The sequence below is a fragment of the Mesoplodon densirostris genome, chromosome 16 (assembly GCF_025265405.1).
Source record: "Mesoplodon densirostris isolate mMesDen1 chromosome 16, mMesDen1 primary haplotype, whole genome shotgun sequence".
In the NCBI taxonomy this organism is placed as follows: Eukaryota; Metazoa; Chordata; class Mammalia; order Artiodactyla; family Ziphiidae; genus Mesoplodon; species Mesoplodon densirostris.
In genome coordinates this window covers 23,967,612-23,979,509 of record NC_082676.1, presented here as the reverse complement: position 1 = coordinate 23,979,509, position 11,898 = coordinate 23,967,612, and the positions used below count along the sequence as shown (strand labels likewise).

At 33.9% G+C, this 11,898-nt stretch overlaps 1 protein-coding gene across 2 annotated transcripts in view; it reads right to left on the bottom strand.

The window, feature by feature from the left end:
• RBM39 (RNA binding motif protein 39) overlaps nucleotides 1-11,898 on the bottom strand; it is a 30,201-nt gene continuing 18,303 nt past the window's right edge. Inside the window, exons 10-17 of one of the 2 annotated variants that reach the window (XM_060079050.1) lie at nucleotides 10,940-11,005; nucleotides 8,763-8,967; nucleotides 8,131-8,208; nucleotides 4,338-4,388; nucleotides 2,182-2,263; nucleotides 1,605-1,710; nucleotides 1,079-1,157; nucleotides 1-989 (exon numbers count right to left, since the gene is read on the bottom strand). In XM_060079050.1, coding sequence (XP_059935033.1) covers nucleotides 889-989; nucleotides 1,079-1,157; nucleotides 1,605-1,710; nucleotides 2,182-2,263; nucleotides 4,338-4,388; nucleotides 8,131-8,208; nucleotides 8,763-8,967; nucleotides 10,940-11,005 — 768 coding nt within the window. In that variant the 3' untranslated portion in view covers nucleotides 1-888. The remainder of the gene's footprint in view (nucleotides 990-1,078; nucleotides 1,158-1,604; nucleotides 1,711-2,181; nucleotides 2,264-4,337; nucleotides 4,389-8,130; nucleotides 8,209-8,762; nucleotides 8,968-10,939; nucleotides 11,006-11,898) is intronic. The other variant, XM_060079051.1, reaches the window with a different exon arrangement.

Genomic DNA, 11,898 nt, shown 5'->3' with positions numbered 1-11,898 from the left:
TTTCAAAAATGAAGATTTCTTGTGGCCTTTTTAAGAGAATTTTATTTGAGTGGTTCTTACAAAGATTGTTGCAATATGAAAGTCATTTGTTTGATAGAAATATCAAGCTGTCTTGTCAAACACACTGAAGTAACCCAAAAATATATTTCAGAGCTCACAGAGCTTAAAAAGAGCAAAGATTATATGCAACCAGACAAAACCTATTTCTGCATTTCCTATTTCTTGCTCAGACTGCTTTGCATACCAGACTGTCACTAAACATCCTGAGGAAATGCAGGGATCATTTTGTTTGGAATCTTAGACACACCCGAACACATAATATTTACAAAGAAACTTTTACAGATACATTAATTGAAAAGATACCATCCAGAAATTTAATTTTGAAATCTCCTTTTCTTGCCAGTTGATCAGAAGGCAAGATGAGATGTTAATCAAACAGCCCTTTTAGCTGTCTTAAATTTCCATAAACTATGTATTCCAGAAACCTCTGCTAAACCATTAACCAAATATCAACATTAGTGAAATGTAACTGCTGTGTAAAAAGTTAGGCTTCTGAAACATTAAAAACATCATTACATCCCTGTCTGCCTTTTTATGTTAAGCACATTTGTTCCCCTAGAGCTATTCCTATAGATCCTTAATGTAATTTTCTACATGTACATTTAAAAGGCAGAACAAGAGAACAGCTTTGTATACAGTGGGATTTGCTAGTTAGGGAGAATGAGCACACTGCATTCCTGTTAACATTTTTATTTTTTCAAGGTAACAGGAACTGTATACAAATGACAGTAGACCCTTGCCTCTTTATTTTTATCTAAATAAAAGATAACTCAAGATGAATTCTCAAGAAAGAAAAAAAGCTATGTACATAAGGGACTATGTTTTCCTTCATCGTCTACTTGGAACCAGTAGTTGTGTTGCTGTCATGGAATCAGGAAAGAGGTTGTGGTAAGTTGGAAGAGGTACATACGCTGCTGTTATCATTTTACCTGTTGAAAGAAACACATATGGTCGTTTAGCTTCTTCACTTAGATTAGACCATTAAAAACAATCACTCAGAAAAAAAGGTCAAACTCACCAGCAAACCACCTGCCATGCAATGCATTGACAGCAGCAATGGCTGCAGCAATTGATGGGCACTTCACATACACATTGCCCTAAAATACAACAAAAAAGGTTAAAGGTGTGATATACAACATGGACTCCAATACGTTTACTCAAGTTACCTATAGAAAGACTGCTCTATAACTGCATAATTGTTTCACTAGCTATTATATATAACCTAGAAATTTATTGAAAATAGTTCATCATCCCCAAAACTGGCCTTGTTAGTATCTTCTATGATATGAAAGCTGCTGAAGAATGAAATCAAGGTGCCAGAATTTCATGGCAAACTTTGAACAGTAACCAGCAACAATAATGCTACATGATGACCTGAACTATTTTAAAAGTGTCTTTATTTTGTAGGGGGTGTATTTAGTCAGTATGCTAAAGCTTCTCTCAGCAAAAAACAAAAAACCGTACGCTCTAAGGAACAACAGTGATCATAATATGCCCCAAGTGTGTGTGAAAATTAAGACACAAGAAAGCAACAATCAAAATACCTGAGCTGAATTTTTGTCAACATAAATATGAATAACTCCTCCATGTTTATTACATTCTTCAATCACATCATCTTTAATCTCTGTATCCCATCCAACTTCTTCTTCTCTGTAACAAAGTATTAAATCTATGAGACACTACTCAAACTTATAAAATGATACATATATATTCCAATCTGTATAAAAAATCTTAGTGTGTTATTTAAAAAATCATTTAACATTTAAGTGGTTAACTGACATCTTTCAAAGATACTTATACCAAGTTTATCACCATTTCATAGGACTACGAAAAGAGTATACTGGTGATACAAATAAATACTGATACAAACTTCACAGAAAACTACTAGATATAAATGGAAAACAAAATCTACAAAGCTTTCAAATGAATTCCAATCTTACAAACACATTCAAGGGAAACAATTCATAATGTGCAGAAAAATAATTATACTAAAAGGATCAAAATTGTGGCAGTTTGAACTATGAAATATGTTGAAAACATGCTAAATGTTAACTTAGACAAGTTAAACATTAAAGATTTCACAGCATACCCTTTTGAACTTGACCGAAGTATATTACTTACGTTTGAGGGTTAAACATGTTAGAGAGTTGGAAACACTGTGTTGCAAGAGGTTGAACAGAGGCAGCTGCAGCTAATGCTGAAGCTAAAAAAAAAAAAAAAAAAAAAGAGGGAGAAATCAGTTTCATGGAAAATGCATCAGAATATCCCTATGAATAAAACAAAGCCCAATATAACCACTGGACCCACAGGGTGAAACTAGGGTAGTCAGTCACTTCACTAATTCACCATATTCAATAAATGCTATCAAACATCAGTGTATATAATACCCCATTTTAGCTGCCAGAAAGCTAAGGCAACTTAGTATTTGAGATAGCTGATCCTAAGTTGGGACTTTTGTTTTTAGAAGGGAAGTTAAACTTTAAGTGTAGTGAAAATTCATTCAATTAAACAAATATCAGTAATACAAACAAGAAAATAAAAACAAGACTGATTTCGCAGGACTGCTGGAGTTTATACCCTGAGAAGCAGGGGATGATGCAAATACAATATTAAAATGCCAACTAAATCTATACCATGGTTTATTTCTTATGTTTCTGCCCATGAATATATAGTTACATATTTTCTTTTAAATATATAAACATTATATAAAAGGATGAAGTTTTAAAAATAATATACATAAAACCATCCCAAGTATTTAAGACTTAACATCTTAGGACTATAAAACCTACTACAACATCAAATTAATATTATAAAAATGATTGGGTCTGTTCTAGCAGGAGAAACACTAAAGAGTAATATGTATCTATAATAGTCATTGTTAAAAATAAAAAACTACTGGACACTAATACTTAGGAGCAAATTTAAACCAATGTTGGTTTTAAGTTTTAAGTGCATTTTCCAAGACAGTTGCTCCACTGCTTTTACGTGACTTAGAAAACATTACCAGTAGCTGTTACAGAACTCACCGTAATCATAATATTTGACCAAATTTCATTCCAATACATAACAATAATAAACAAAGCTATGGATAAAACAGTGCATTAGAAATTATGGTAATTAAAATGAACAATAACCTGAGGAAGTATAAGAAACATTCCACTGAATAAAAACTAGGGCTGTGCATGAAATACATCATAAAAAGATAGTTTCTGATAGAGTAACAAGTGCTTTTTGCTTCTTTATAGTTTACTTCAATAAACAAGTATCTGTCTTTCATAAAACTTTGTATGAAAATAAAAATGCTAAGATAACTAACGTCAAATTCTATTGAAGAAAGTTAAAGATGCAAGTGTGCTTATATTACAATAAAAAAACGAAGCCCACTGTGTACCTTTATCATAAACAAATGGAAGGAAGTATGCTTGGAAAAAACACTAGAAGGTCACTGTATGCTATGAATACTGAAAAATATTAGAAAATGTATCATGGAAATATTGCAGCTCAACCTAGATGAATGCAGAACACAATGAATTCAGCATAGAAATATTAACTAAGAGGAAAATCCACCAGTTCTACTTTTAAAAATCTGTTAGGAAAAAAAAGGTTGAGTACAATTGTCTCGTTTGCTGAAAAAATTAAGATACACATTTAATTCCTGACTATCAAGGAACAAGGAAAGACCTTTTTCATACAGAATCATTTACCTAAACGACTTTAAGTATATCCTGTAAGATACCAAATTACCGCAACAAAATGCTATATTAAATGGCAGAGATTTACTTGATAATTGAAAACTAAGAAAACAATAGCCTATTTTATAAATTGTTTCACAATCTCTGAAATCTGCATGCAATTTAGTTCTGGATAATCTCATTGCTTGGTACTGCTTACACAAATCACTGGAGTTAGTTTTTTCCTAACCTTATATTAAGTTCACAGACTCCATGTTCTAAAAGATTTGTCTACCAAAATGACAAGTTTCATCTTCTGACATCTATATAGAACGTACAATCAGAACACAAAGATAGGCATACAAAGTTGAAAATAATTCTAAGCAAGCTATAGCAAAAAAAACCATGGACATTTATCATCTTTATTCATGTAATTGTAATGACTTGGATTAGGCCTTCTGGCTTACTGTTAATGACACTGTATGTCATTCGGACAAAACGGCCCAAAATACAAACTACAGTAGTAATTATGATAAAATATATATACACAACTATGTCCTGCTACATTAACATCCACTTCAAAAACAAATAAAAAACTCAACTCACCTTCAGTCTGTTGGGAAAGTCTTGTTTGCAAATCTATAACAAAAGAGAATTCTACAGCTCAGTGCAGGAACAATGAAGAGCCTCAACTAACAGGGTAAATGTCAGGAAAGCATTAATAAAAGAGGACTACGGTAGCAGGGTTTATCAAAGTGAACTTATAGTAAAACCTGGCAGCCAAACCTCCTTCCCCATTCCTCATTGACAAGGCTGTGGGGCCTTTTTCTTTCCTCCTATCCTAGGAAACTTATGCCTCTCTATTCCTATTCCTAGAACTCTTCCACATCTCAAAGGCATTCCACTAAACTACTCTTCACATGGGAATAATGGGAAATGGGGAAAGGGAAGCACACCGGTCAGAAAATGCATGAAAACCCTGATCTTGAGAATTCAATTCCAAGTACTTGGGATATTCAACTATTTATTGTTCTATCAGTGTCAGTAAGCATTTTAAACTTTAGAAGTTTATGGTGAAAAAGTAAATACTGCAGCAGTACACATCAAACACTTTCAATAATCTATCGATTAAGTAGTGAAAGACCCCATTCTAACCATATGTATATATTATTTAAGTTCTTTTAAGTTTTAAGTTGTCATGTCCAGCCCAGAAGGTGGTAGTTTTATTAGGTCTGATTTCCTGGCCTATTCTGGAAATTTAATGAGGCAGGAATGAAATCTAATCAGATTTACTATAATATATGTAGTACAAGAAAAATCTAAACATCTAGTCTGTATTAAAAATAAACAGAATGGTGATTTCTACCAATATATTTTCTCATATAATCATTAAAATTCTACATGAGAAGGCCAATTAAGAGAAAGCTGCCATCAAGTGAAAGCAGCAGCAAGTGTGAAAAGTAAAGAGTAAAGAAAATGTCACAGTATCCAAAGGTATCTTGAAGTTTAAAAACTACAGAAACACAGAAATTGTTTGGGTTCAGTAACCTAATTTTCAATAACACGTGATTCAACTGCAATACTTTATTACCATCATAAAACATGGGCAAAAATGAAAAGGGATCTGCAGCCCAAGTCACATGGGGATATAAGAATACCTGGGTCCTAGGTGCTCAAAACTGGCATCCCAGGGAGTTGAAGAAATGTAACTGGTGTATACTGAAGGAACTTGAAGATATGACCATAGGAACATTGTCAACGAACTTTAAATTATAAAGCAATTTGTCTTTTTTCCCTAAAATGGGAAAATATGTATAGGTATCAGAAATCCATGCTATATTAAGTGTATATAAATCAAAATTTCAAAAATGGTTCTTCAGGTCATTTGTAACAAGTTAGGAAACAAAGCATGGGTTTCATAAAGATAAGAACTAACTTATCTTAGAAAAGACCCATTAAACTTCCAGAATAAAGACATGTGGATATAGTGATAGGCCACTCTTGGTTTCAAAAAACTTTTAAGAACTTCGGCAACAAGGGCCTCAAATATTGACATCAACACTCAGGGATTTATCTAATTTTAACAAGGAATGTGTAAGGTTTTAATGACAGGAGAAAAATACCCAGTTATGTAAATATGTACCTTAAAATAGAGTGCTGATTATTAATTCAGTAGTAATAGCAATTTACCGGAAGTTTTAAGAAAACAGAACCAAACTTTAAAATCATCTATCAACACTACAAAGGGGGAATATAACAAATAGTTAACTAAATGGCTATTTTAAGCAATCCACATGGACATTTAGAATTTTCAGCCTTAACATAAACTACCCAGTTAAGTGTGCCCTGGGAAGTATAGTCCTTCTTCATTCATCGTAAGAGAAATAATGGCTTAGGGAAGTAATAATGTCTAACACTGAAAAACTATAATTAGGCGAAGATATTGTTTACAAACCAAATCAACATATTTGATACAGCAGCCGGGATATAACAGAAGATTGTGTAGAAATGAATCATACGTATTTGTATTAAATCCCTAAAAGGCACCAGCCTCTAGTGAAATACCTAGAATATGGTAAACACTCTAGCATTTTTCTAAATTATTCAAAGAATGACCTGAACAATGGGAAACAATACACCGATACAGTTTTCAGGTAAAATAGTAACTGTTAAACCAGAGACTAGGATATATTTCTGAAATGATGGGTTTTCCTTTAGTATCTTCAATTACAGTACGTGACATTCTATGACTACGTGTTCACTGCAAAGAAATTAAATGTCTAATACTTGTTTAAAAAGTCAAAACAATAATTTAGAGAAACCTGGAGTCATTAAATGATTCATAAATACAGAAATGCATTAATAGTTATAACTGTTCTTCTCATATGAATACACTAACATGATTGTCAGTAATTTTAAAGAACTACCTATCAGATTTCAAAATATATCACAGTTTGAAAGGAAGAACAAGACCCTAAAAGTACTCACAAACTTTCGAATATTCACTAAAAAAAGGAAAACACAGAAGCGCCCCCTATAAAGAATAATGCAGATGCAGAAATGATCCTCTCTGTTGATTAATGGCTTTTCAATTGAAAAGGAACTCATGAAGCAACCACACAGAACTTTATATTCAGATGCAGCACCATGATCTTATATTGCCATATTTTCTTGAGTTAGTGTTTCTTGTCATCTAAAGTACAAACTACAAACGGTTCTTCTCAGATATTCTAAAAGCAAGGCTTCAACATCTCAAAATTTAATACTATCCTAGCTCACAGATTTGGGTTAATTTCAAGTGCCTGAGCCACAAAAGAGAAGAAAACAATGTGATTCATAAACTAAACCCACTGTTACATAATTGTAAGAAACTATCAATTCTCTCCCTCTTTTCCTCACCTCTCCAGGCACTTCATTCTGTAACTCAAAATCTCAAAATACAGTTGACCTTTGAACAACTGGGGAATTAGGGACACCAACCATCTGAGCAGTTGAAAACCCATATGTAACTTATAGTAGACCCTCCATATCCTTAGTCCTTCCAAATTCATGGATTTAACGAACCATGAATCGTGTGGTATTTACAACTGAAAAAAATCCATGTGTAAGTAAACCCTTGCAGTTCAAACCCATGTTGTTCAAGGATCAACTGTAGTATGTTCTAATTAGGAAAGCAGTTTTCTCTGCACTCTTTATACTGTAATTATTTTAAATAAAGCTTGATTCAAAGGCCTCTGGTAGCCTTCCAACCAAAAACATTACAAAAACCATTTTTCCTTTGAAACAATATAAACTTTTTGGTCTTCAATAAAAGTGATACATTTTAAAAGACTTAACAACTTACAGGGACTTCCCTGGTGGTCCAATGATAAAAGAATCCACCTTACAGTGCAGGGGACGCGGATTCAATCCCTAGTCAGCGAACTAAGATCCCACATGCCACGTGGCAACTAAGCCCACGCGCCTCAACTACTGAGCTCACGTGCTGCAAGCTACAGAGCCCACACACCCTGATACCTGCGCACCACAACTAGAGAGAAAACCCGCATGCCACAACTAGACAGGAGCCCACGAGCTGCAACAAAAGATCCCGTATGTCACAACTAAGACCTGGCCAAAAATCAATCAATCAATCAATCAATCAAAACAAACCCAAAAAACAACAGCAATTTCAACTAAAAATTGGTATGCAGGGTTCAAAAATACCCTGAGACAGTTTATTATGAGTGCATAATTATGTCCTGTATCACCACTTCCTTACATGAACTCTTGAAATCTGTAAGTTAAAAGTACTTGATGAATTGAATTCTCAGTAAGTCCTTTTAAATGCAAAAATTTGGCAAATTTTCGAATTAGGTGAAAAAACAATGATTTCAAATAGAAAAGATTCAATTCCTACCTGCCACAGCACCAAATGCCAGAGAGCCACTCATTTGCAAAGCCTGCTGTGCTGCTGGTGGGATCTGCAAGCCCGTACCTGTAAAAGAATAGGTCTTAACATCCTTGCTTTGCTAAGAGCGGGAAAATCCTAGTTTTCTGGTTGCTTAATACCAAAGTCACTTCATTAGAACAAATTACAGTGGTCTTTGGTAGCAGGGCAGGTGAGATTATTTCCAGGATCTCCTCGGATATCAAAATCCACAAATGCTCAAGTCCCTCATATAAAGTGGCATGATACAGTCTGCCCTCCGTACTCACAGATGCAGAACACACAGATATGGGAGGCCAACTGTACAGGCAGGACACAGTATTAAGCACTGCAACTAAATTTATTCTGAAGTATGAGGATTTAATTATTATAGAAAGCAAAAGAAATCCTGTAACATATGCTGTGGTACTCAAAAAGCACCATCATAAAGTAGATTCCATTATAATTAAGCCAATGAATTTCACCTATGAAACCACATGTGCCGTCCAAGGATAACAGTCAACCCCAAAATAAGAAAAAATAATTTTGCATTTATTTGTCTGCATGGTTACCTTTCTCATTACGGTATCAACAAATCATTCACAGCACTAGGATAAACTTACCCTCTGCGAGTCTAGCCATTAACTGGAGACGACCAGTTGTTCCCAAGTCAATTCCAGTCCTTTCTAGTTCATCACTGTCCAAAAATGAGCTAGCACTGGAAGCATCAGTACGTTCAGTAACATGACCAACTTTCATTGGCCTTCCTGCTAGCTCAAATCCATTAAGTTGTTCCAAAGCTTTCTTGGCACATTCTGAATCAGAAAACTATACAATTGAGAGGGGGATAAAAAGTCCAATAATTACTTATATATGAAAGGTAAAGAAACCCTTACTTATTAAAGCTAGTATATTCAATAATTACATCTGCAAGGATGATAAAGTAACAAGTTCAGGCTATAAGTAATATAACCTAAATTATCAGACCACCAAAGTTTACGCATATTAGATTTATTAATGTGGTGGTTTAAAGGGCAAGACATTATCAAGTAATGACACCTGTCTTTGGGAATAAAGAATCTCAGTAACAAAATGTGAAAAGTAGTTTTTCAAATATCAAAACCCTTTTTAATATGCTGGAATAAATAATGTTGCTTCTTTTCTCTCATAGAAGTACACTATTCAGGAAAATTAGAAGTTCAACTTAGGTTTTTAATACAAAACTTAATTTTTAATACAAAATTCTGGGTCATTGTTTTATTGCCAGTTAAGTAAGTATTAGTCTTAATTTCAGGATGCAGACACAAAAAAACTTTAATTCACACAATCTGGTTTTAATATAATGGAAGAATGGGCTACATTCTAATTCCACAGCTTCATCTTTCATCAGAATGTTGAATTGTTTAAAAGTAATTTTTTCCCATTATTGAGATGGGAACAATTACAGATAGTAGTTACAAAATATAAAAACATTTAGACACAGAACAGAACCATGTAGATTTACATAATCTTGCTTTAAATAAAATATTTATTCATTTGACTGCACCAAGCCTTAGTTGTGGTAGGCGGGATCTTCATTGCCACATGCAGAAGCTTCGTTGTGGTATGCGAACCCTTAGCTGTGGCATGTGGGATCTAGTTCCCTGACCAGGGATCCAACCCCGGGGCCCCTGCATTGGGAGCTTGGAGTCTTAGCCACTGGACCACCAGGAAAGTCCCTATATAATCTAGCTTTGCATACAGATCAGTAAGTCATAGGAAATAGTTCATACTTGATTTATGTTAAAAAATTAAAATGCTCTGCAAAATGTCTTGTTTACATGACATTTAGTAGTGTTCTAGTGAAAATATGACCAGTGAGCAAATATTCAAGCACTAAATCTAGCATATAGAATACTAAATACTTTAGATAATGGTAGGATGAAATATTTCTAAGTTTCATGTAAAATGCCATAAACACCTTTTTTTGGGGGGAGGGAGATCATGCTAATGTTACTAGTAACAAAATAGCATGTTAGTGTTTTATAACTTTTTTCTTTTCACCAACACACACTGAGGTAGATAAAATCCCACTGAACAGTGGAACGTATTATCACTACAGAATAGGTTTCAATTTTATTTAAATTTGGTTATAAGACACAATTGTAATTTCTTGATAAAATCTGGGATCTCTGTATTTTTAAAATTTTTTGTGTACAATGGCAGCAGTCATAACAACTGTATTTTAAACTAAAAATGTGTTTCCAGCACTTTCCAAGGTTAAAAAATAATTTGAAAAACTGTTCTCATGTAACTGGATTGCATCATGAACATTAATATATAAAGAGTTTACTTTTAAAAGGGCACCTCTATTCACAATTATTCCAAGCTGCCACTTCATACCCTATTCAGGCACTGGGCTTCAATGGTCAGCTACAAACACTTTTAATAAGGCAATCCTGGTCATGGTTGTCCGACGTGTCCATATAAAAAGTAAGAGAATTCCAAGAGACCTTTATGCAACTAACATCTTGTGTCACAAAAGAGACTGAAGAAGTCCTAAAGGAGTGAATGACTTCAATTACATGAAGAGTTGGCTAAGCAAACCGACCATAAACAGAATGATAACTAACTGCTTTAAGTTTCACATTTGGTGGACACCTTTAGCTACTAAGAATTGGCTACTAACAGCAAAATAAGTTAAACCACTTGAAAATATTAACCTTACCTCCTTCCCCACTATCAATAACCAACAAAGCTTTACACTACTTTACTCAAATCAAAAACTTTTAAGTCATGTTAATCATGGTCAACTGCTTACCGTAATAAATCCGTACCCCTTGGATCGACCTGTTTCACTATCCATCATAAGCTGGATGCTTTCAATCTACAAATGAAAACCACAATTATTATTTATATAAATGAAAGAGGGGGGACAAAAGTATTTTACCCCTTGAAACATGATTTTAAAATGGCTCCCCCTAAAACATAATAGAAAACATATCACAATCCCTCATGCCCAAAAAATCTTCTTTCCAGAGGCCGAGGAACTTCCTAAACAGGAAGTTATGCACTGGGGAGTATTTTGCATCAAAAACCACTAAAAATCTGAAATCCTTTGCAGAATACAATGTTAAAAACGAAATCAACCTTTTTTCTTCCCCTTTGCTAAAATACACCAAATGTTAATTCTCAATTATGCCAGACACAATAAATTGCCTGAAATGTTGGAATAACTAAAACAAACAACTGGATGTGGCTGATGGTTGCACAACACTGTGAATATGCTACAAAGCAATGATTGTTCACCTTAACTGAGGGAACTGTATTTACTACATCACAATATCCCAACAAACTCGGCCATACAAAGGAAGCATGAAAAATTAAAATACAGCACCCACATATTATATTTCATGTTCTGGTTGTTTCAGGAATGTATTCATTTTGTAATGACTGACCAACTCATACAATTATGATTTGTGCACCATTAATATGTGTATATTTCCAATAAATATAAAGCACCCACAAAATTCAACACCCCAACTTTATCATTATTGACACATAAAACAGTTTAACAAAGGGGTTGAGTGGGGTAGTGAAAAAAAAACAACGAAATGTATATCCAACAGCCATAAAGATTAAGTAGTAGACAAGGTATGACAGAAAGCAAGATTTTTATTCATGGCCACACAATGAATTTTTTAAACCAGAGCACAGACTACTAGTAACATTTATTCTAACCATCTTTTCTAAAATGAGGAGAATTAGACTTACCCTGGT